General features: G+C 46.1%; 1 protein-coding gene across 8 annotated transcripts in view; it reads right to left on the minus strand.

Annotated features, from left to right (window-relative positions):
• The window catches only part of PPP2R5C (protein phosphatase 2 regulatory subunit B'gamma), a 118,713-nt gene that overhangs the window by 41,269 nt on the left and 50,938 nt on the right, over positions 1 to 26,506 (minus strand). For all 8 annotated transcript variants that reach the window (XM_034992724.1, XM_034992725.1, XM_034992717.1 and 5 more), the window contains one exon: positions 4,762 to 4,961. In XM_034992724.1, the coding sequence (XP_034848615.1) occupies positions 4,762 to 4,830 (69 nt within the window). In that variant the 5' untranslated portion in view covers positions 4,831 to 4,961. The remainder of the gene's footprint in view (positions 1 to 4,761; positions 4,962 to 26,506) is intronic.

Genomic DNA, 26,506 nt, shown 5'->3' on the forward strand with positions numbered 1-26,506 from the left:
GTACTGGAAACACAGCAGTGCATAAAACAAAATCCCTGTCCCCATGAGCTATGTGTCCAAGTGGTTTTACTATTTACAGAATGAAAATACAGTCATTAATATATTCCTATAATTATATATATATATATATACTACTATAACATAACCACTGGGTGGTTCATTCTGTTGAGCATCTGCCTTCGGCTCAGGTCATGATCCCGGGGTCCTGGGCTTGAGCCCCGCGTCGGGCTCCCTGCTCAGTGGGGAGCCTGCTTCTCCCCCTCCCTCTGCCTGCCGCTCTGCCTACTTGTGCTCCCTATCTCTCTGTCAAATAAATAAATAATCTTAAAAAAAAAAAAAAATCCATGTATAGCTGGACCTTCCCAGTTCAAACCTGTGTCGTTCAGAGGTCAACTGCATTTCCCAAAACGAACAACAATTTAGGGAGAAGAGTGGCGTTTTTTCCATTTTTGCTAATCTCTTTACTGTCTGGCTTAATAGAAAACAACTGGATTCTCATGTCTGCTTCTACATTCTGAATGTTGGTTTGGCTGAAGTACAGGAAGAACATGTCTCTTACAGTTTGCAGTTGGGAGAAGGGAGGAGTAATCAACGGCCCTTTCGGATAACCGTGGGCTTTTGTGGTACTGCAAACGGTGGTCCTCCTTATCAAGGAGGGGTCTCTGCATCAAGATCCAATGCTGTGTCTTGCACTTTGAATGGGTCTCTGGCCCACGAATGATTATGGAACATCATTTATTGCACATGTGGAAAACACTGGTTCCCTGGATTAGGCAGACCTTCCAGTGGGGACTCATTTCGCCTGCTGGTTCCTATCACCACTGACCTCAGCAGGAGAGCCCGCGGCCCTGGAAGCTCATGGGCGTGAACTTTCCAAAATTCAAATTTCTGCCCCAAAACTCAAACTTTGTCACTGACAACAAACACCGTCAGCTGTTTCCCTTTAAGTGGGCTTCTCATTTTATTTTTCGAGAAGATGCTCACTAACGTTCGTTTGAATAACCAGGCTGGCTGAGGGTGACGACACGGCAACATGGTGTCTGTGGAAACAGTGGTTTTGCTATCGGTGTGTTGACTCCAAGAAAAATGCCAAGGCCTGAAAAGCAGATTAACTAGAGAATCTAATTGAAACAAACAAACAGATGGCTGATTATATTTAAAATATGACTGAAATGAAGAGATAATGGAGTTGATGTGATTCAGGCCTGCGACTCTCCATGCCTGGGGCTCCCCCATGGCTAGCAATCCTTTTCGTCCTCGTCTCTTAGAAGTTGTTTTTTAATCTGAAAATAAATGGGCTGGCTGCTCTGTAACGTTCTCTTACACTCTAGGACTAAAGGCTATGCACACGTGAACAAGATGCTCACCATCATCGGTCCCCGGGGAAATGCAAACCAAAGGTAGAGCGAGATCCCGCTTCACCCCCCACCCCCCAGGGTGGCTGCATCCAGAAGACAGACAACAGCAAGTGTTGCCAAGGTGGACAAACTGGACCCTCACGCCCTGCTGGTGGGGACGCCGAAGGGTGTAGCCTCTATGGAAAACAGTCTGGCCGTTCTTCAAAACATTAGACACACACGGTTAATATGGGACGTGGCAGCCCCACTCCGAGGTAAATACTCAAGAGAAAGGACTACATACGTGCCCATGGCAGCTTGGACACGAATGCTCACAGCGGCATTACTCCTAACTGCCACGTAGCTGAAGTGACCCAGATGCCCATCGACGATGAATGGATAAATAAACACGTGGTTCGTATCCATATAAGGAAATATTATGTAGCAATAAAATGAACCAGTAACACAGGCTACGATATGGATGAACCTTGAAAGCATTATGCTAAGTGAAAGAAGATCACACGTCCTATCATTCCAGTTATGCGACATGTCCGGGTTAGGAACATCTATGGAGACCGGAAGGCAGTGAGTGAGTGATTGCCAGGAGCTGGGGTGACAGGTTAGAGAGCAATGGCAGTGACCATTAACGGGTATGGGGCTTCTTTTTAGGGGGATGAAAGTGTTCTAAAAAAAAAAAAATAAGATGTGATGACAACTGCACAATACTGTGAATATACTAAATACCATGGAATTATATATTTTAAAGGGTGAACTGCATGGTATATGAATTATCTCTTTAAACATTTGTTAAGAAAAACCATACAGCAGTCCAGTCTAACACGCAACATATTTAAAAGAAGTAGCATAACAACATATAGGGGGCTTCGGATTCTTCAAAGTAAGTGGAAATGAATGTCTTTAAAAATTGGGGCGCCTGGGTGGCTCAGTCGTTAAGCATCTGCCTTCGGCTCAGGTCATGATCCCAGGGTCCTGGGATCGAGCCCCGCGTCGGGCTCCCTGCTTGGCGGGAAGCCTGCTTCTCCCTCTCCCGCTCCCCCTGCTTGTGTTCCCTCTCTGGCTGTCCTTCTCTCTGTCAAATAAATAAAAGCTTAAAAAACAAAACAAAACCCTGACACCACACACACACACACACACACACACGCCAGGCAATGCTCACGGAAGCTAGCTAAGTGCTGCCTCAGAAGTCAGCAAAGCACGGGGCATCTGGATGGAACCACAAAGGGGTCCCCATTTCTTCCACCTGCCACACTGGGTCCAGGCACTGCTTGGGGTGGAGGCCTTCTCTGGGCCGCTCAAGTTCTGCACCCACTCTCTACCTCTAACAGGGCCAGAAACCACTGCCAACTATCATCCCCACCATACTTTCTTCTTTATGCCTGTCCCCATGAAAAGGAAAGCTTTGGGAGGGCAGGAATACTGTCCACTACTCTATTTCCTCCCCTAAAAAAGTTCCTGGCCTGCAGTGGATGCTCAGTAAGGGTCTGTAAGTGTTTTAGAGGGCCCACTGTCTAATACTCCAGAGACCAACTTGAATTTTTGGGGATGGAGACAAAGCGAAGATAGCAGGAAGAGAACCCAGTAAGGACACGACTGTAACAGGGAGAAAAGTTAATGACTATTTAATCTAAAAAAAAGTTCCAGGGCTTTAAGTATCCTGGGTAGTTCTGGTAACATGCACCTGCTATGTGAATTCAAGCGACTGTGATCTGAGCAGGAGGGTGGGGCCCCAGTTCAGGGATGGCATCTGACCCAAACCAGGCCAACCTTAGCCTCATGCTCTGCAGACTCTTCCCTCTTCCCTCCTTAAAAATGGAAAAACCTTCCAATCATGTGATTTAATATATAACAAATTGATGTGCTTATAAATTAAAATATATTAATAAATTGATTTAAAGATAAAATAAATTTAATATGCAATAAAGAAGCATTTAAAATGAGTGGGGAAGGGGCTTCTGGGTGGCTCAGTCAGTTAAGTGGCTGCCTTTGGCTCAGGCCATGATCCCAGGGTCCTGGGATCGAGCCCCGTGTCAGGCTCCCTGCTCGGCAGGGGAGCCTGCTTCTCCCTCACCTCTCTCTCCCTCTGCCCCCCACTCCTCGTGCTCTCTCTCTCTCTCAAATAAGTAAATAAAATCTTTTAGAAAAATTAACGGGGATAAGGGAATACATGATGTAGAGACGAGTGATTTTTTAATCACCTTACAAGAAAATAAAGTTATATCCCTCCTCTGTACCATAAAAAAAACAAAGTTCCAGGAGGATTATAAAATGTATTGTGAACAACAAAATTATGAAGGTGTTAGGAGAAATATTAGATTGTTCTTTGAGAGTCTGGCATTTGGGAAACCTTCCAAAGTAAATGAGATTTGAAATTGAGTGAAAAAAAGAGACTTTCTCATTTTTCTTAGTCTGAACAGGAGAAGAGGACACTCATCACGCGGAGTCTGGGGAGGGGACCCACGTGGCCCTTGCAGCCTCGGGCTGGCCACACGCTGGTAAATTCTCAACTCTGAGTTAACAACAAGTTAAAATAATCAAGTTGATCTCAACTTCTGACAGAACAGATTGTGAAAACTACAAAAAGGATCATTACTTTCAAATTCTTTTCCCAAAGCAACGTATGAAAGTGAGAAATAAACATATTTTAGGTCATGAGATTAGTCAATTCTGAAATATATAGCTTTGGGGGAAAAATCAGTAACTTAAGAAGTTCAACGAAAATCAGGATATAAAATTTTACTTTAAGCAACAAGGACTCCCTTATAACCAGGGAGTACTAATTTCAAAGGTGGATAAAACACCAAAAATTCCAAAAAAACTCAAGAGAAAACGAGTTCAGGGTGAAACAAGTATGAGTTCGAAATGGGATCCTGCAGAGGGCCTGGAAACAGGCTGCAAAGTAGGAGACGGCAGAGGACTGAGATTTGGGGGCTGAACGAAACCAACAATGAACTGACCGCAGGATGATAGAGGCCATCAGCCAATCAGGGCGGCCCGTCCCGACACCAGCTTGGTCCCACCACTATTTTAACTCTGCCCCATCATTAGAATTTTCCTGCAATGTATGGACATGTTTACTTTTAAATTATAATCGGCACTATTATAAATATAAATACAAGTGAGAACTCTAACATATCTGGCCATAGGGTACTCGTGGGAGTTAAATGAGTTCACACACACAGAACACTGTGACTGGACCCAGAAGGTACCAATTTCCCTCACTGTTACTGCTCTAACACTGGACACATTACAAAGATTTTCATTCTTCAAGCACACACTTTGCAACAGGAGGGTTTTCTGAGGGAAGCGTTGGGTTAGGCTCCATCGGCTCAGCTTACGCTAAGGATATCAGAGCCCTGTTTATAAGTCAGGGCTGGGACACACCGGTCAAACTGTAATCACTTACCATATGGACTACTTCTGGGTAAATAGGCTCTGTGATCACATTCCGATTATGGGTGATATATTCTACCATTTCACTTAAAGCAGCTCGTTTTACTTCCTTCCACTTTAGGTCACTTAGTGGATCGGAAACAAAGTCAAAGAGGACACAACACTGACGTAACTTCTGGATGAAAAGCTTCTCTTGATCAGCAGGAGGAACATCTGAAAAGCAGAAAGCAAAGGATATTGATCGCAAAGATGCTTAACCCAAAATGACTGTGAAGCACTTTTAAGCCTTCTACTATTTTTATTTTGAATTAATAGAGATTCAAGATGAGAGACAGGGTAGGGATGAAGAGAGGTCAAACATTCCCCCAACAGAAAAACAACTAGCAGCTAGTCACTGCTCAGCTCATATGCTTCTTAGGATAAAATTTCTATACTATTTGCTCTCTGAAACCACATCGAGAGTCCGGTTCAAAATAAACCCTCTAGATGCGTTCGTTCACTCAACAAATATCATCCGAGTGCCAGTTATCACACGCTAGCGCTGTGCTGGGCTGAGCGCTCATGGAATGAGCCGAACTGCAGGCCCCAGTCTGGGGCGCGGGGCAGACCCTCCCACCAGCGACACCTGCGGACGTAGGTATGGGCAAGGTGAGGAGAGTGACAGGGAAGGGCACATGGGTGTCCCCTGGCTGGCTGGCAAACACACAGGGTCACCACCCTGGCGCTCCACAAAACACGCTTCATTCCTCATTCTGGGCCACGGTCAACACATACCACATAGGACACCTGGTGATCTTCATGAGGACAGCAGTATAAAAACAGTGCAAACAGTAAGTACCAACACTCACTTTTCTTAGTGAGTGCTTGTTTGGGCCAGGGACCATACTAAAAGCTTTATCCATATTTACACGTTTTTGGTTTTTTTTTGTTTTTTTCCCCACATAATCTTTACCATGATACAAGAGAGATAAGAAACAAGTCTGGAGGGTCATCTTGGGGCTGGACAGTGAAGGAGCTCTGCACAATCTTCCAGTACTCTGGGAAGTCTGGAAAACTACCTGCCAGCGTGACTCTGACAGCTTCCCTGGGGTGAAAAGGAGCTCGGTGGTGACACAAAGGAGTGGGATTTATCGATATACAGATATATAATGAAATGTGTCCAACATTTGCAAAATGCCTCAGAAGATCTGCACAACTCAGTGAACCAGTATTTTCAAAGTGATCAATAAATCGTGTTACAGTATCATTCAAGGGCAAGCGAACCACTCAGAGTGAAAGTCAGTCTACTGGATTTTTAACGGAATAAAATGTATGGATAGCTCATTACATGATTTGAGACTCTACACTGCAGATTACTTCAAGAAGCTGCCCGTTTAAGTTTTGGTGTAATATCGAGAAAATGTCCATAGCCATCTGAAAAGGCTATTAAGATACTCCTCCTTTCCCCAAACATGTGTCTTTGTACCCTTCAACCGAAACATATGGCAAGAGAGTGAATGCAGAAGCAGACAGGAGAATCCAGACCTGAGAGAGATTTGCACAAGTATAAAACAATGCCGCTCTCTCACTCAGTTTGTCTTTGTTTCATAAAATATGGCTCTTTTCATAAAAACCGTTCTCTCTCTTAACATGTAATTGGCTTATTAATTTTAGCATATGTGCTGCCAAAGCGAGCACATAGGTTTATTAGGTTTAAATGGATGAATAAATATACACTTTATTTTTCTGCTTTAATTTGGAATACGGTCAATATTGGTAGCTAAGCCCACATACACAAAAGCTCCTCAGGATCCTACATAATTTTTAGGAGTGTGAAGGGGTCCTGAGCCCAAAGCTGAGACCCACTGCCCCCCACCCACCCGCACCCCAGTGCGTGCCCCTGGGCCTTGGGCTTTCCTGCCTTCAGCCGCTCATGTTGTCACCCCCTACACACCAAGGGTCCCCTCCCTGCTCCGCCTTCCCTTTCCTGCCCCTAACTGCCCACTTCCTGTTCAGAGTCCTTCTACAAGGCCTTTCCTTACTTCCTGGCTGGCTGAAGTGCCGTGCGTGCTCTGAGCCAGCCGCTGAGCACCTGCTATCGTTTTCAACAGTCAGCTATCCTGCTTCCCCACACATGCTCCTTGAAGGCGCAGGCCAGGTGACTATGTTCCCTAGTTCTCCGTACCCCCTAATGCAAACAGCAGGCACACAGGCATTGCCATCTGAACGGACGCATTTGGTGGGAAACTGCGGTTCCCACAGAAGCAGCAGAGGGCAGGACAAGGGGATTAGGATATACTGCCTAAGGGATTCTCAGGAGACTACGGGAACCCAAACCTGACTCATAACCATTCTGAGTGCTCAATGACTGCTGAATCATTTTAAACGAGTGACCATCACGACAGTGTTTGGGTCCAACCTTTTCCAATGAAAAGGTTTCCTTTTCCGAATTACCTCTTCGCTTGACTTCCATCCTCTCCATGCTACCCTTTGTTCACCTTCCCGTTTGCTAGAATCATCTTAATGCGTTCAGTTTGTCGCCATGGCTTGTATGTTGGGACCCTATCTGGCATTCTCGTGTTCTTGACACTAGAAAGCAAAGAAGCCTGTGTTTACCCCAAGAGACACCTGATGAGGACCCAGACAGATGCCCAGAGCTCCAACGGCGTGCCCAAGGCCACCACGCCATTAAGTGGCAGAGCACAGATATGACGCTGTGATATACTCTAAAGCAAGGGCATGCTAGGGTCACTTGGGGTGCTGCCAAGTCTTGCATACATCAAAAACATCCGAAAGCATCATTCACTCCTTTAACACGGTATAAAGACTGACATTCAGAATAAAGACTAACTTGTCACCAAAAACACTAAAATCTATTCCGACTAAGAAGAGCAGAGGGCGCCTCGGTGGCTCAGTCAATGAAGTGTCTGCCTTCAGCTCAGGTCATGAGCTCAAGTCCTGGGATCGAGCCCCCGCATCGGGCTCCCTGCTCAGCGGGGACCCTGCTTCTCCCTCTCCCTCTGCCTTTCCCCCTTCTTGTGCTCTCTTTCTCTCTCTCTCAAATAAATAAATAAAATCTTAAAAAAAGAAGAGCAGACTAAACTAGTTTTAAAGCTTTCTATCTAAAATTCTTCTAAAAGGCAATAAAATTTCAACTTTCTGGAAATCATGTCAGTCTTCCAGGGTACCAAGCAGCTAAGGTGTTACCATACTATTTTCATTTATAGTTTACAAAGAAGCCTGTGATTATAATCTCATGAACTCTACTTTTTAGAACCTCATCTGGCTATTTTTACAACTTCACGGTTTAAGTTTTAAAAATCTTTTAACTTAGCACTGCTAATTTCCAAAGAAGAAAGAGGTATAAGTGGCATGAGCTGGACCTGTACTTGATGCTACTCCTCTGACTATCCCTGTAACGTGAACCGGATGTTACAAAACCAACCAGGCCTGGCAGTGCTGTACATTACGCCTGGGTATTCAAGACCACCCGACTCTTAAGTAATGAGCCACCACCCTGCATTTGACCCAAACCTTACAATTACTTTCATGAAGCAGAACAAAAACCAAAAATGGGCTCTGCATTTTGCCCACGAGTGACAGTGGCTTCCTGTCCTTTTAAACTGCAGACAGACCGATAACACGGACAAACTTGCTTCAGAACGTGTTGATGAAGTCCTGATCCCAACAGGGACTAACAGCTAAGAAGCACCAAGAGGCAAAACTCAGTCTCAGCCTGTGGGTGTTGCCAGGAACCCCAGTGACAGGCTCTTTAACTGGGGGGGGGGGGGTGGTGGTGGTAAGAAGTACACCTGCCGGAGACAAGCCCAACACTTAGTGTTGAACCTGCTAAGATCAAGAGGGAAATAAAAGATGATCACAGTTTTGGCTAGAGAACACTCTTCATTATTATTTCTTAAGTTAAGAGCTATTACATTCTGCACATATAATATCACAAACACCTTGGGTCTGTATAAATCTTTCAGGTCCCCCCCTTCCTTGTCCTCATGACTCTGTTATTGTGAACTTGGGACACTTCCCAATTGTTTCAAGGTAAAGCCTGAAGGATACCCACGAGCAAAATGTAGGGACACACTCATGCCAAACCGGGAGGGAGAGAGGAGCGGGGAGGACGCTAGCCCACGGAAAACAGCACAAACAAGGCGGAGAGAAGATTGTGTCATTCTTTTAAAAACGTACTCGCTAAGAGGAAGCCAGTCATTTGTAACTGACAGCCGCTCCATGAAGGTTACCATCAGCGCAGGGTGAGAGCACCCTCATGCTCTTAGCCTCATGCATGCTCCTGGTCCCCACCATGAGGGAGGGCAGCATGTCTACATCCACGGCACCAGAGTAGCTACGGGGAATGGGCTCATCACGGCAGAACTTCTAGGTACCTAAACTTCCTTCTTCGTAATCTACAGGGGGACACACACTGGTGGTGCGTGCTTGAGCCTTCTCTGCCGCCAGCACGTGGGGTCGAGCCTGGAGACCACGGCAGGCTTTCCCAAGGGAGCCCTAAGTGGCTAAACACATCACAGCTAGCTTCATCAGTGTGTGCCTCAGTCACAGGAGGGGCAGGGTCCCGGCACGACATACTTTAACCACCGAATCGTAGGCTATGATCTGGTAAGGCTGAATTACTAAATTGTAGCTACACGGGAGGAGGAATCATGTGAACTGTTTGTGGGTAGAAAAAGGATTCAAATAAAAAAGCCAAGCGAGCCCACTTCCACCTGACAAATCTTGGTGGTGAAAAGAAACACTGCAAGATACACTAGAGAACCAGCTTTCAGCACGAGAGCCGCACAAAGACAGCAGAGCCGGCACTGGTGGGACCCAGGTGATGGCTTTTCCCAAATAACCCTGACCCCAGTGAAACAGAGGACGGAACCGCCCAAGCCGTCAGCCCAGAGGATGCCACCTCAAAAGATGCTCCCCCCACAGGCACACACTCATGAGTTGGGAGCCACTTCGTGGTCACTCACAGAACATTGGCTAAGCAGCCGATGCGGCTTGATTTCCAAGGACAGCGACCACCGTGTAACCACAGGACCTCTGTGAGCTCTCGTGCCGTGCTCTCAAAGGCCTGGCGTACGGGTCCCATGGGGGTCTGTGAACATCCGCACGTCGTGAGCCCACAGACAGGAGACAGCTCATATAAAACGGAGACAAACAAGCATCTCTCCAAAAGGAAAGCACCAAACCACCAGCTATGGCGTCATCTTGTCTTTCCAATACATCTATTCTTAGTCCCAGGTGTGTGGGAATAAAGTTGGATTCAACGACTAACAAGATGGAGTAAATCTGGGATTCTTTATTAATATGTGCTGAGTTCCACTTAGCTCTAGTTCTTACATGAGGAAGCAAGGCAGACGGCAAGTTTCTCCCGCTAGAAAACAAAAGTCTAGCAATACTATTTTGTTTTTGAAGGAGGAAATTTATGTGCCATTTCTGAAATGACCCTTCTTACCCACTGCTGCCTGCGTCCCCCTGTCCTAGATCAAGTGTCTGCAGGCACGGACTGTTCCACTGTTGTGCGGACGCCCCTCCCCAGCACCAACACCAGCCTCAGCTCCTAGAGCCTCAAGACTCCATATCTGTTAGACTAAGTTCTTTCACCTTGTTCTGTTCATGCCCTGACTACTCATGGCCCTTTAAATTCCGTTTATCAGTTTGGGAAGAATGGAAGTCTCTGCAATATTGAGTCTTCCAATCCATGGACACCGAATGTTTCTCCTTAAACTCAAGTTTTCCTTAAATGTCTTCTTTTTTTTTTTTTTAAGATTTTATTTATTTGAGAGAGAGAGAGAGAGGGAGGGAGAAAAGGGAGGGGCAGAGGGAGAAGCAGGCTCCCCGCTGACCAGGGAGCCCGATGTGGGGCTCGATCCCAGGACCCCTGGGATCACGACCTGAGCTGAAACCAAGAGTCAGACGCTTTACCAACTGAGCCGCCCAGGCACCACCTTAAATGTCTTTCAATAAAGTTTTATAATTTTCTCTTAAAATGTGTTACATGTTTTTTAGTGGTATTTGTTATGTTCTGATGCCACTGTAAACGGTATCTTTAAAAAGGTTTAATTTTCTAACTGCTGCTGTGATGCACACAAACTGATTCTGGGGATTACTTCTGCATCTAGCTACCCTGCTCAACTCCCATGAATTCTAACACGGCTATCTGTAAATCTTTTCTGTGAATACCCAACCTTTCATCTGCTGAGACTGACGGCGTTCTTTTTCTTGCCTGAGCAATGTGCCAGGATGTGGTGGGAGCAGCCCCCTTTGCCTCTCCCAGCTCACAGGGAAGCTCCCGCCAGCTCCCACTGGGCCTGACGGATGCGCTAGGACCCTGGATAACATTCACCCGATGCAGAGACGGACCTATAGATCCAGTGCTGCCCCATCCATATTCCATCAGAGACTTTTACGGAACCGGGTATGTGGATTCTAAAATGCACAGGAAATGTAAGGGTTCAACACTAACCAAGACCTTCTTGGAGAAGAACAATGGGGTGGGTGGGTGGGGGGCAACTTGCTGTTCCAGAAATAATTAAGTAGACTTACTTAAAACTTTATTAACGAAAACAGCCAAGCCACAGAGAACAGAGGCCAGAAACCGGCATGTGCATATATGGATTCTCGATTTATGAAAAAACTGTATTCCAGAATAGCGAAGAAAAGTGTGTTTTAAAATATAAGACACTGGGACAACTAGGTACCCAGGGGTGGAAAGGAAGGGAGGGAGGGAGGAAGAAAGAAGAAATTGGATCCCATTACATATAAAAACAAAAAATAAGCTCCTGGTGGGTTATGACTTAAATTTGAAAGACAAAACTCTAATCCTTTAAGAAAATAATACAGAAGAGTATCTTTTGTCAAGAAAGAAGTGGAGAAGGACTTTTTTGAGTATAGTTGACACACAATGTGACATTAGTTTCAGGCGTACAACAATGATTCAACAACTCGATAGTCTACATTATGCTGTACTCAACACAAGTGTGGCCGCCATCTGTCTACCATACGACACTGTTCAATGCTATTCACCATATTCCCTATGCTCAATCTTTGATTCCCATGGCATATTCATTCCATAGCTGGGAGCCTTTTTTAAAAAAGATTTTATTTATTTTATTTTAGAGAGAGAGAGCGAGCGTGCACGTGCGCAAGGGTGAGCAGGCAGAGGGGCAGAGGGAGAGGGTGAGAGAATCCCAAGCAGACTCTGTGCTGAGCGAGGAGCCCGACGTGGGGCTCAATCCCACGACCCTGAGATCATGACCTGAGCTGAAACCTAAGTGACTGTGCCGCCCAGGTGCCCTCATCCCCTTCACCCATTTTGTCCATCTTCCCACCCTTCTCCCCTCTGGAAACCATCAGTTTGCTCTATTTACAAGTCCCAGTCTGCTTTTTGTTATGTTTTTGAGATTCCACATATGAGTGAAATCATATGGTATTTGTCTTTCTCTGACTGACTCATTTCACTCATCTATGTTGTTGCAGATGGCAAGATCACATCCTTTTTTATGTCTGAGTAACATTCTACTGCATTTGTATGTACCACCTCTTCTTTATCCATTCATCTATCAATGGATACTTAGGTTGCTTCCACGTCTTGGTTATTGTAAATAATGCTGCAATAAACACAGGAATGCATATATCTTTTTGAATTACTATTTTCATTTTTTGGGGGCAAATACTCACTGGTGGGATACTGGATCTGACAGTATTTCTATTTTTTTTTTTTTTAGGAACCTCCATACTGTTTTTCACAGTGGCTATACCAATTTACATTCCCACCAACAGCGCACAAGGGTTCCTTTTTCTCCACATTTGCCAACACTTGTTATTTCTTGTCTTTTTGATTTTAGCCATTCTGACAGGTGTAAGGTGATATTTCATTGTGGTTTTGATTTGCATTTCCCTGATGATGACTGATGTTGAGCATCTTTTCCTGTGTCTGCTGGCCCATCTGTATGTCTTTGAAAAAATGTCTATTCAGGTCTTCTGCCCATTTTGTAATCCAATTATTTGTGGCTTTTTTGATGTTGAGTTGTATAAGCTCTTTATGTATTTTGCATATGAACCCCTTATAGAACATATAATTTGCAAATACCTTCTTCCATTCAGTAGGTTGTTTTGTTTTGTTGATTGTCTCCTTTGCTGTGCAAAAATTTTTTATTTTGATGAAGTCCCAATAGTTTATTTTTGCTTTTGTTTCCCTTGCTTTAGGAGACATATCTAGAAAAAAGCTGCTATGGCCCATAACAAAGTTACTGCCTGTTCTCTTCTAGCAGTTTCATGGTTTCAGGTCTCACATTTAGGTCTTTAATCCATCTGAGTTTTATTTTTGTGTTTTTGCACGTAGCTGTCCAACTTTTCCAGCACCATTTATTGAAGAGACTGTCTTTTCCCCACTGTATATTCCTGCCTCATCATAGATTGACCATATACGCATGGGTTTATTTATGGGCTCTCCATTCTGCTCTACTGATCTACGTGTCTGTATTGTCTATACTGTTTTGATTACTACACCTCTGGACTGTAACTTGAAATCTGGAATTGTGATACCTCCAGCTTTGTTCTTCTTTCTCAAGACTGCTTTACCTATTCAGGGTCTTTGTGGTGCCAAATTTTAGTATTATTTGTACTAGTTCTGTGAAAAATGCTGTTGGTATTTTGATAGATACTGCACTGAATCTGTAGACTGTTTTGGGTAGTATGGACATTTTAACAATATTAATACTTCCAATCCATGAGCATGGTATATCTTTCCATTTATTGGTCATTTTCCATTTCTTTCACCCACGTTTTAGAGTTTTCAGAATACAGGTCTTCCTTGGTTAAGTTTACTCCTAGGTATTTTATTTTATTTTTTAAGATTTTATTTATTTATTTGACAGAGACACAGCAAGAGAGGGAACACAAGCAGGGGGAGTGGGAGAGGGAGAAGCAGACTCCCCCCGAGCAGGGAGCCCGATGCGGGGCTCGATCCCAGGACCCTGGGATCACGACCTGAGCCGAAGGCAGACGCTTAATGACTGAGCCACCCAGGCACCCCTAGGTATTTTATTCTTTTTGGTGCATTGTTGAATGAAATTTTTCTTAATTTCTGTTACTTAACTATTAGTGTATAGAAATGCAACCAATTTCTGGGTGTTAGTTCTGTATCCTGAATTCACTGATCACCTCTGATAGTTTTTTTGGTGAAGTCTTCATTATGTATAGTATTGTGTCATCTGCAAATGACATCTCATTTATTCTAGAGGCATCTTGTCTGACTGCTGTAGCTAGGACTTCCGGTACTATGTCAAATAGAAGTGGCAAGAGCGGATAGCCATGTCTTCTAGAGGAAAAGCTCTCAGTTTTTCACCATTGAGTATGATGTTACCTGTGGGTTTTTTACATATGGCTTTTATTATGTTGAGGTATGTTCCCTCTAAACCCACTTTGTTGAGAGTTCTTATCATGAACAGATGCTGAATTTTGTCAAAGGCCTTTTCTGCATCTACTGAGATAATCATATGATTTTTATCCTTCTTTTTTTTAATGTGGTTTATCACACTGATTTGGAAATGTTGAGCCATGACCGCATCCCTGGAATAAATCCCACTTGATCACGGTAATGATCATTTTAGTGTGTTCTTGTATGCGCTTTGCTAATATTTTGCTAAATATTTTTGCATCTATGTTCATCAGGAACATTGGCCTGTAGTTTTCTTATTTTGTGGTGTCCTTGTCTGGTTTTGGTATCAGGGTACTGCTGGCCTGGTAGAATGTATTTGGAAGCTTTCCTTCCTCTTCAGTGTTTTGGAATAATTTGAGGAGAACAGACATTAACCCTTTAAACATTTGGAAGAATTCACTTGTGAACTCATGTGGTCCTGGACTTTTATTTTTTGGTAGGGTTTTTTTTTGTTTTGTTTTTTTGGGTTTTTTTGATTAGTGATTCACTTTCATTACTAGTAATTGGTCTGTTCAGATTTTCTATTTCTTCTATATTCAGCTTTGGAAGATTGCATGTTTTTAGGAATTTATTTCTTCCAGGCTGGCTAATTTGTTGGCATACAATTTTTTGTAGTAGTCTCTTATCTTTTGTTATTCTGTGGTGTCAGTTGTTACTTCTTTTTCATTTCTGATTTTATTTATTTGGTTCTGAGAAGAACTTCTTAACACATAAAAATAATAATCATTAAAAGATTGATAAATTTGTAAGTATTCATCCTTTCTGAATTTAAATTAAAGAAAAGATTGATAAATTGAATATATAAGATCAAATATTTTTCTTCATCATGACGCCACCAAGAATGAAAAGGCAGGCCACAGAGGAGGGAGCTATTTGAATACATAAAGCCAACAGACTCCTGCGCTGTGAGCCAGGAACTGCATTCCTGGGCATAATCTATGAATCTCACGCACGTGCAGCACAATATAGGTAAGAGAATGCTCACATCAGCACTAACAGCCTAAACTGGAAACAACCTGAATGTGCATCAGCAGTGGATATTCTAGAACATCCCGAAACTATAGAGATGAATGAGCCCTACACAATATGAATGAATCTTACAAAAACACTGTTGAGTGAAGAAGCTGAGATAAAAAGGATTTATTCAGTATGATTTTGTGTTCATAAAGTACAGAAATAGGCATCCCTCAACCTATTCAGGACCCACAGGGGGCTATGGGGCGCCTGGCCTGGGTGGTGGTTATGTGAGTATTTGCTTTATAATTATTCATTACACTTTGTTTCATGTGCTCTGTATATGAGCTGTAGTTCAAACTAAAAAGGCTGCAGAGTAAGTGCAGATAGCAAAGCCACAAAAACACAACACCCCTCAAAGGCACATAAGAACACGGAGAAATGAGTCCCTTTCCTCCATACCCAACCTGCCTCCATCTCCCCTCCCAAAGGCAGCCACTGTCCCCAGGGTGGGAGTCCCACAGAACCATCCCACATGAGTCCTCCTGGTGTGCACATACACCTAAGTCTCTTCCACAATGGCTTTAGATGAACCAACACTATGATGAACCAACAACCTCTAAATTAACCTTGATCTACTTGGGCTAGAATACATAACATAGACGCACACAAAATCCCAACATATTCTCTATTGTACATAGTATTTATGGTCGAGAATTTCAGCTTGGATATCTTTTTTTTTTAAATTGAAAAACTTTTCTAATCAAAATGCAGTTCTAAGTGACCTCTATTTTTTCCTATTTATATAAAGTTCCTTCCTTTCCTTCTCTCTTGAAGATCAGCAATTATGATCCCAAATGTGTAACAGAAAAATGGTAGTATGACTTGTTTATCAGATCTAAAACATCTGAGATGAAGCCACCAGGAGGTAGAAAGTAAGGTCTCAGAGGAGGCCCCAACCTTCACTATGTAGCCTGGACCATAAGGAATTAATTTTAAAGATTCATCCAACACATACCTGCCAGGCACCGTACCAGGCTTTGATAGCACAAAAGTAAATTAAAACATGATACTGATCTACAAGAAAAACGACTATAACATGTAAGAAGCCCCATGACGGAGATGTGTGAGGTGCTGGGGGACCTGGGGCAATGGATGACAGGGAACCAGGTTCAGGAAAGGTCCTCCTAGGGACTACCTGAGTTTGGTCTTAGGAGCAGAGCAGGAGCCAAGTCAGTTCTGCTGTGGAAGGACTGAGGCCACACTCAGTGGGGAAGAGTGTATCTCTGGGTGCCCACTTCTCACATCAGAGGGACTTGAAGTTATAGGACAAATTAAACAGGAAAATCAATCTTCCTCAAAAAGACAGAATCTTGAATGAGCACAACACTGCTTACATTTTACAAACCCCGAATTAATCACACTGGGTCCTTAATCCTAAGTTTTCACAGAGGAGGGACTCTGTCTTGTTCACCTCGTTCTCCTCAGGATCTACAACTGGACCAGCACATACGTCACGTCAAATATTTGTGGAATGAACAAAGCAGGGAAACACACTCAGGTAATGTAACCGAGAGGTACCATAATTCACGACCTATTTATGTGTCAGAATAGAAGGCAAAGTCTCCATAAACTCTTCAGATAACAACCAGGTCTTCAAAGACCCTGCCTGTGCAGGCATCTGAGCCCTCTGGACGTGCAGAGGTACTCTGCTGCAAGCACACAGATTGAATCACAGAGGGCTGTCACAGAGGAGCAACGCCGCCTGATCTGGGAATGAGAACACTCTCTTCAGAAGTGACAGCGGGACTGGAATGAAGGTGCCAGAAGCAGGAAGCCCTACGTCATGAGAGAAGGGCTGAGTACAGTCTAGACCCCCATCTGTCTCTCAGGAGGCAACCATTCCTCAGGGTGCTGGCTTGGCAGGGACCATTTCTGGTAGCGGTTTATCTCTTACTCCAGAAAATCCAAACTTTCACAACTTGAAAGCATGACAAACACAACTGGATGAGATGTCCACTTCCATGGAGACTTGACTTCAAACGCTGACCCTTTGTACCTGCCTAATTTCAAGACTGAGTCAATCCTCTCAATCTGTACCTAACTTGATTATTTTCAAAAGTATAATAAATCTTTCCCCATGTCAAAATGGGTCTGTCTATCCATTCTTTTTTTTTTTTTTTAAAGATTTTATTTATTTGACAGAGAGAGAGAGAGAGAGAGAGAGAGCACAAGCAGGGGGAGTGGGAGAGGGACAAGCAGGCTTCCCGCGGAGCAGGGAGCCCGACGCGGGGCTCGATCCCAGGACCCCAAGATCACGACCCGAGCCGAAGGCAGACGCTTAACGACGGAGCCACTCGGGCGCCCCACCGTCTATCCATTCTAATGTATACATTTTTCATATCAATGTCCCTGGATCACGTCGTGTCTCTCAGTTGATGGTCTCCCTTTCTTTCTTGGTAATCCTTAAAACATGCTGGACCTACAGTCAATCAGTCGTGTCTTAGATTGGATGAGATATGGCGGCTTGGCTTCACCACACGCACTGTGCCCGTGGCCAGGCTTCTCAGTGGGTGCCACTTCATTCAAATACAGCCCAGGTGCACCTGCCCAGGTTCTGTCACACCACCTACCATGGGAAGTAGACAGGACTTTGAAGAGCCAGGTCTCTACGCTGAGAGCACTCATGTGCTTGAGAATGCAGGGTGCTCTCTGCCTGCACCTGTCCTGTGTTTGGTGGGGTTCCAAGAGAATCCCCCGAGAGGCACTGAGCATTCTTTCCCGTTGTGAGTATACCGAGACCATCCTTTCCCAGTCCCTCCGGGTGAAATTCCAGGGCTCAGACAGAATGAAAGCACTGCCTGCCAAGCTAATTTGGATATAGATTTGGTAATGGAAGACTGGCCAGCAGCTTCTACAGTTACACTTTTGCTTTAAACATGTTTTATTAGAGACAATCTGTGGCTCAAAATCCATCATGAATGTTCCCTTTCAAATCCCAGTTCTGCAGCTCTTTCAGCTTTGTTACACACAGTCACCAAGTTTATATTCCTCCTTCCCAGAGGAATAGACCTGCGGACCCCAGAGCCACGTCTGGGCTGGACGTCTGCTCAGGATGGCAGATCTTGGCTCAATCCCACAGCCCAGCGTCTCCCCACAAACCTGACGTGCTCCTCCTCAGACATTTGAGATCCTCTCTCTCCCTTTTGGTTTTTCTACATTTGCCGACAGAGAAAAGGGTTTCCCCCCCACTGGCCCCCAGCCTGTCATCCCTTCTCATGAAATTACAGCACAACTTAATGAGGCAGATATTTTCATTTCAAAAAGCAGTGGCTGGAGCCAGGCTGTAATCCATTCATGCTTTCAGCCTCCCCGGGAACTGGCAGCCTCCACCAAGTGAGTGGGTGGGGAAGGCACTGGGGCGAGGACAGCCCAAAGCAGTGGGTCGGGCTGAGATAAGACAGAGGCCAGGGGAGACTGGTTTCCTCAGGAAAGCTCCTCATTAAGGCAAGTGAATTTTTCAGTGAAGGAAGTCACACGAGAGAAATAAACTGAATTCTTGTCTAGACTTCACCATAATAAGAACGTGGTGAAGTCATGACATTATTCTCAGCCTCGGGTTCCTGAAGCTATAAAACCCCGTCGACACGCACGTGTCATCAGGAACGGGTCCCCACCTCCTGGTAATACATACGGGGAATTCAAGAGATATCAGCTGAATCTGAAGCCTTATTTTTGGTTTTGTTTTTATAGGGAAGGATGAAGACAATGTCAAACTCCTAGGGATAAAGATATAAATCCAAAACTGTGATTTGTGGACAGAAGGCCGTATCTACTGCTTAAGAGTTCAGTTCTAAAGTACCTTGTGGGGAATGAAGTTAGACAGTTACCATTAATACAAACGAGTAAAGGTTCAACACCTCTGGTTATATCATTTCATCTTCCACTAAGACCAGCATTTCTGATGAAATCTTGAATAACATTATTGCATCTGGCGACCAATAGCTCAAGCAACACAGTAGCTCATTTATCGAAAGCGTGAGGGCGGGCGGCCTTTCAGGAAAAGTCACTGCTTGCATGACATTGACACAGAAGATCCCAGAACTTGTCATACGCTTGCTGGCAGAACAGGGGTGAGCTGTGGGAAGGGTATACTGAGGACATGTACATATTTTTTTCAGCTTTGATTTTATATCCTCTACTTCTTTTCTCTGTATCTCAAATAGATGAGAGAGGCTCTTTCTGGACACGAGCACTCTTACGATGATTCCTGGGCTCTTTGTACATGATGTCTGGCCCAGAGCTGCAGCGGGAACAGTCAACGAAGGACACACTCAGTGAGTCTGGTGGGTGCGTGTGCTGGGACCCACCGAGAACGAGCCCTGGGGATCACAGAGCCCTGGGAAACCGGGAAGCCGTGACCCTGTGTGTGTGTGCGTGTGTGTGCACGCCTGCCCTCCGGGGAGGTGACCCAGATAAAAAGAGGTGCCGACCCCTCCAGTGCCCCTCCCTGGAGCTGCCGACCTCTCTCGGCAATGCCCAGCGCCCCACCCCTCCAGGATGAGTACATACTTAATTAGTGTTAGTATTTTCCTGCTCTGGGTTCCGGTCTTCATCTCACCGGGCCATCAACTAACACCTGCCAAGAGGCCAACAGTGTCAGGGCCACCAGCCAGCAAAGGCGGATGACAGCTCTTCTGTCCCCAAGGGCCAGCGGCACCCTGACGGCAGGGCAGTGGCTGACGCCCTCCTGGGGACCAGACAGGCCTTCCCTGGGGGCTTTCTGACTGGCTCCGGCAGAGACCTCGGCCTCATCGCTGTAATCAGGCGGCTGTTCGGGGAGGAACCCAGAAGCAAAGAGAGGGCGCAGCCTCCCCCACCTCTGCCGTACCCCCAGGAACGGGCGCCCCATGAATGGGCTACATAAGCTAACAACGCTGATGGGATCAAACCCCAGGTGTTCTTAACGCAGGATTTGCACACTTCTGTGCAGGGGGAGCCAGGGGCCGGGCTGGATGGGATATCCGGTGTGGGGGGCCAGAGAGCACTCTGAGGCGTAAACAGAAACCTTCTACACTGCTTACACCTGTCACGTTACTGTCTCAAGTAATACACAAATTCTAAAGAGATGGATTTTCATTCAGAGCTTGGAGACAAGACAGAAAAACTGGAAGGCTGCTGGGGTGGGAAGGCAGGTCTGTGCACCTGGGCCCGCCAGGTGTGACGGGCCCCAGATCCGTGACCCTGGAGGGTGACCTGGAGGACGCGCAGCGCCACATGCCCGCCCACGCCCGCACGTCCTCAGATGTGGGCCCCCTGATGGCGAGGTGGCAGCGGTAATTAGCGGTGACCCACGGCTCCACAACACAGCCCTCCCCCTCTTGCCCGGCACAAGGGATGCCGCGGCTGGGCCAGAGAGTCTAGGTGGGTCCTTGGACGAAGCACACACAGCTGAGGCCAAAAGCCAGGCTCGCAGCTCTCCCATTTCTCCAGGAGATGCTCCTGCAGGGGCCCCCCAACCACACAGGCCCACCGTGAAGCAAGGCAACCCACCTGGAGTGCTTCACGCCCTCGCTGTTCTCCTCCTTTTGTTTCTTTTTTTAGTCATCTCTACACCCGACGTGGGGCTTGAGCTCACGGCCCTGAGATCAAGAGTTGCACGTTTTCCTGAGCCGGCCAGGTGCCCCCACTCTCCCTTTTCAGGGGAGACCCGTGTGCGCTGAGACCCTGGCTGTGGGCTGCACGCACAGCCTGCTGCTTTATCAAAGGGCCCGACTACATCACGTTCCCCAAGTCACACACAGTCTAAATACACTGAGTGCATTATCCAAAGAGTCAACCAAAAGGCTCATTTCTCCCTTGGAGAAGAACATGCCACCTAAATATTTGATGTGTTTATTACTAGTTCAAACAGGAAACACTCCAGTGTTCGGTATGTGTTGAAGGCATTCAGTGGATCCTTTTCTACATATTTGATCCCACGCTGCATGGGAAGCTGAGATGATGCTTCAGATCATGTGTACATGCTTCCATCCACGGGGGGAAACCTGCTGGGGGAAATCTGCTTGGCTGTTCCCAGGCCTGGGAAGAAGAACCTCTGCAGCCAACCAGCGGTCCCTGAAGGACGCCGGGGTGATGCCCCGAGTTGGCCCCAGAGGGTCCCTGATTGGCAGGCACTTCCCGCCCGTCTCCCAGGGACCTTGACTCTCAACCACTCTGTTTGCAGCTCCAAGATTTCATTCCAAAGGGACCACCACGTGGGGGTCGCCACCCTTGGAAATGCTTGTCTGGACACCCAGAGTATGGGTGGGACCTGGATGGGATGCGACCCCCAGGCGAGCTGGGGCCTCGGACAGACTTGGTGATCTGGGCAGGAGCCATCTGGGGAAATGTCCTCACCTAGTCGACGTTTCCGTACAAAGTCCTGCCGAAGACGTGTTCTTTATGGTGCTGTTTTACGGTTAGATCAGAACAACTTCTGCTCCTGGCACTTTGAGGTCGTCACCAGGTACAGCTGCCCCTTGCTTCTCACTTTGAGTCCTTCGCTTGGCAGAAAGCAAGCGGGAATGCCCGGGTTGGAGTTCCAGCTCCACCTGTTACCACCTCAGTGACTTTAGGGCAGAATGCACCACCTCTTCGGGCCTCAGTTTCCTCAACTGTACCCAAATGCTGTGGACGAACCCATGTCATGTGCTCAGAGCAATGCCTGAACAGCATGGCCCCAATCAGCGTTACTGGTTTTTGTTTTTGCTAATCAGATGCAGTTAGCTACTATCACTCAACCTACTTTATGCTCTTCTCCTTAAAAAATGTCTGTTACGGAAGCATCGTTTCTCATCCTCTGCAGGCACTTCCAAGCAGGCCACTAACGCACTGCACTCAGCAGCTACATCTGCACCCAACAAAAGGCGGAATCTGACGGTGCCTGGCTGCGCGTAATTCAATTACGCGGGTGTCCTGGCAAAAACCGAGCCCAGCGACAGTGCTCTGCTGTCCTGGTTCTTAGAACAGTGCAGCTCGAGAGCAGCCACTTAAATGTTGTCTGCAAGAGGCTGAGCGAACCTCAAATCCAATTACTACCCTTGTGCCCGCCAGGTCATGGAGGAGCGAAGCTCGGGCGAGCGCGGGGAACATCTTCGTACTATCAGTTGGTGGCGTAATTAGATTTGAATGGAAAAAATATCCTTGGAGTTGGACAGATTTATGAAGGATTATGGTGGAACTAGATTTCTGGGCGGTGGGTGCTGAAAGCTCACATGGGTAAGAAGATAAAAAAGTGGAAGGTAGCAACAAGATGAGGTGGGTGGGAGGCACGGCTGTGAGACAACTGTAACACCTGCTTGATATTTCTGGGCCTCAGTCTCCACATCTGAACAAGAAGGTCCTTTCTGGTTCCCCGAGACTCTCAAAGCCCAGAGTGCCAGCAGCAGTTCCTAGAGACGGGAAGAGGGGAAATACGACAGGGTCTCTAGACACAAACGGGGTCTACACAGAACAGCCTGATTTTTTTTTTTAATCCCAGAAGAGTAACTTACAAGTGAGTACCATGGGGAGGAACATATAAAAAGCCAAGGGCTTGACCCTACGCGTGACATCGCTTTCTCTGCACACAGTTGACCGCTGGTCTTTAAATGAAATCTGGACTTAGTATTCAGTTGCTAACATCTGATGTAATACATATTTTTAAAAGATTTTGTTTTCAGAAAAATGATGCTCACCATAAAATTAAAAAAACAAAACAAAACAAACCAAACAACCCTCCAAACATAAGAAAGGAAAATTCAGAGCTCAGCACTGTTGGCATCTTGATGCACGTCTCCCTAGGGGGTCTCCCCGTGTGCGCAGATGGGCTGCATCGTATGCACGTGCTATCGAGAACCACGCTTCATACACTCTTCGGTTTTTTACTGCGCTCAACCCTATGTCAAGAACGTCCTGTAGATCAACAAATAGACCAAGAACATTTTTTAATTGTTTGGAATTTCACTCATAGGTGCTATAATCTCATAAATGGAGCCAGTCTTCTCATGGTTTTCTTTTAAAAAAAAATTACAAATAATGCTTTGATTTATGATTACTGATGGAAGACGAACACCCTGATCTAGTTTTGCTCCCTTCTAAGACCTCACTAAAAAGATGGTGAATTTTGTGACGGACTTACACCCTCAAGGCAACGGGGCTGCTGGGCTGGAGGAGGGGAGCTGGCCGGACACCCGGGAGGAGAGGGACGGCAGGACAGCGGTGTGGCCGTGCGATGGCGGAGAAGCAAGCTGACACACTCTGGCAAAGCCCCAGGGGCCTCGGTAAGGACGGCCACAAGCACCACGAAGCAGGGGTGCAAATGGGTCCCGAACAGGAGTGCCGTGGAAAGGTACCTCGCTGTCCTCCACAGACCCCTTTGCCCACGGCCAGGTCTCTCCTCCGGACAGTCAAACGCTGGCTCCTGTCCCCTCAGGGACTTTGCTTCTGGGAACGGCAGAGTAGGTAAGAGCCGACCTCCCGCTGGAGCAGCGAGAAAAGCTTGAGGAAAAAAAATACACAAAGAATCTGTTTAAAGGGCGACCGTGAGCAGGAAAAATAGAAGGACTAAGAAGAAAAGATGACAGAAACCCAAAGGGATGGCCCTGCATCTGGTGTCTGTCTGCCCTCCGTGAAGGCGGGACCAGCCTCTGGGGGGAAAGGGGCAGAAAGGAGCCCCGGGCCCTGAACATAAATACACGTGTGTGAGACCTGACAGAGCAGAACTGGGGAAAGCAGGCAACGCCGTGAAACCTGATAAAGGAAATTAATTAATTAATTCAAGTAGGCTCCGCACCCAGCACGGAGCCCAACGCGGGGCTTGAACTCACAACCCTGAGATCAAGATCTGAGCTGAGATCAAGGGTCAGACAGACGCTCAGCCGACGGAGCCACCCAGGAGCCCTAATAAAGGAAATTCTTTACACCGTCCTTCAACTTGCTAGACGTTTGGGTTTATTTCAAAAAGTTTCAATGACAAGCCACTGAGAATGGAAGCTGAGTCTCACTGGATGCTGCCCTCGAGTGCACAGCGACGGGCCTGCGTCCTCCCTGGGAGCCGGTCCTGCTGCGGACTCTGGTGTCTCTCCTTCGCAGGCTAGCCCCAGCTCTCCGTGCCCTCCCTCCCCGAATGCCGCTCCTGGTGGCCTCCTGCTCTCCAGTGTCTTGGATTGCTCACTTCTGCTCTCGTCTTTAGGGAAGACAGCTCTTCTTTCATTCATTTTGGTCCTTTCCCTGCTCTCCAGTGTTTCCACAATCTCCCCTCATCCCAGGGAATGAGCACGTTTGCACGCGGACTCGGCACCCACCGGAGGCGAGGGGCTGCCACACACGAGCACTCAGACCCACACACTCAAGCCTGGCTCGCCTTCTGCCAGTTCTGGACACGTTTGCTCGCCCGACGGCACATCGGGGACCACAACAGTTCCCTCTTGAGGGTGAGCACTACGGCTGAGCTAACAGAGGTAAGGTGCCGAGAACAGTCCTTGCAGCATGGTCACCGTGATCACTGGGCCTTTTTAAAAAAAATTTTTATTGTTATGTTAATCACCGTACTTTACATCATTAGTTTTTGATGTAGTGTTCCATGATTCATTGTTTGTGCATAACACCCAGTGCTCCATGCAGAACGTGCCCTCTTTAATACCCATCACCGGGCTAACCCATCCTCCCACCCCCCTCCCCTCCAGAACCCTCAGTTTGTTTTTCAGAGTCCTTCGTCTCTCATGGTTCATCTCCCCCTCTGATTTCCTCCCCTTCATTCTTCCCTTCCTGCTATCTTCTTCTTCTTTTTTTTTTTTTAACATATATTGTATTATTTGTTTCAGAGGTACAGATCTGTGATTCAACAGTTTTGCACAATTCACAGCACTCACCATAGCACATACCCTCCCCAATGTCCATCACCAGCCACCCCATCCCTCCCACCCCCCACCACTCCAGCAACCCTCAGTTTGTTTCCTGAGATTAAGAATTCCTCCTATCAGTGAGGTCATATGATACATGTCTTTCGCTGATTGACTTATTTCGCTCAGCATAACACCCTCCAGTTCCATCCATGTCGCTGCAAATGGCAAGATTTCATTCCTTTTGATGGCTGCATAATGTTCGGTTGTATATACATACCACTTCTTCTTTATCCATTCATCTGTCGATGGACATCTTGGCTCTTTCCACAGTTTGGCTATTGTGGACATTGCTGCTATAAACATTGGGGTGCATGCACCCCTTCGGATCACTACATTTGTATCTTTGGGGTAAATACCCAGTAGTGCAATTGCTGGATCGTATGGTAGCTCTATTTTCACCTTTTTGAGGAACCTCCGTACTGTTTTCCAGAGTGGCTGCATCAGCTTGCATTCCCACCAACAGTGTAGGAGGCTTCCTCTTTCTCCCCATCCCTGCCAACATCTGTCATTTCCTGACTTGTTAATTTTAGCCATTCTGACTGGTGTGAGGTGGTATCTCATTGAGGTTTTGATTTGGATTTCCCTGATGCTGAGTGATGTTGAGCACTTTTTCATGTGTCTGTTGGCCATTTGGATGTCTTTTTTGGAAAAATGTCTGTTCATGTCTTCTGCCCATTTCTTGATTGGATCATTTGTTCTTTGGGTGTTGAGTTTAATAAGTTCTTTAGAGATTTTGGATACCAGCCCTTTATCTGATATGTCATTTGCAAATATCTTCTCCCATTCTGCCGGTTGTCTTTTGGTTTTGTTGACTGTTTCTTTTGCTGTGCAAAAGCTTTTTATCTTGATGAAGTCCCAATAGTTCATTTTTGCCCTTGCTTCCCTTGCCTTTGGCGATGTTTCTAGGAAGAAGTTGCTGCGGCTGAGGTTGAAGAGGTTGCTGCCTGTGTTCTCCTTTAGGATTTTGATGGACTCCTGTCTCACATTGAGGTCTTTCAACCATTTGGAGTCTATTTCTGTGTGTGGTGTAAGGAAATGGTCCAGTTTCATTCTTCTGCATGTGGCTGTCCAATTTTCCCAACACCATTTGTTGAAGAGACTGTCTTTTTTTCCATTGGACATTCTTTCCTGCTTTGTTGAAGATTAGTTGACCATAGAGTTGAGGGTCCATTTCTGGGCTCTCTATTCTGTTCCGTTGATCTATGTGTCTGTTTTTGTGCCAGTACCATATTGTCTTGATGATGACAGCTTTGTAATAGAGTTGGAAGTCCGGAATTATGATGCTGCCAGCTTGGCTTTTCTTTTTCAACATTCCTCTGGCTATTCGTGGTCTTTTCTGGTTCCATACAAATTTTAGGATTATTTGTTCCATTTCTTTGAAAAAAGTTGATGGTATTTTGATAGCGATTGCATTAAATGTGCAGATCACTCTAGGTAGC

This window comes from Mirounga leonina, unplaced genomic scaffold (assembly GCF_011800145.1).
Source record: "Mirounga leonina isolate KUSES-001 unplaced genomic scaffold, KU_Mleo_1.0 Mir_82, whole genome shotgun sequence".
Lineage (NCBI taxonomy): Eukaryota > Metazoa > Chordata > Mammalia > Carnivora > Phocidae > Mirounga > Mirounga leonina.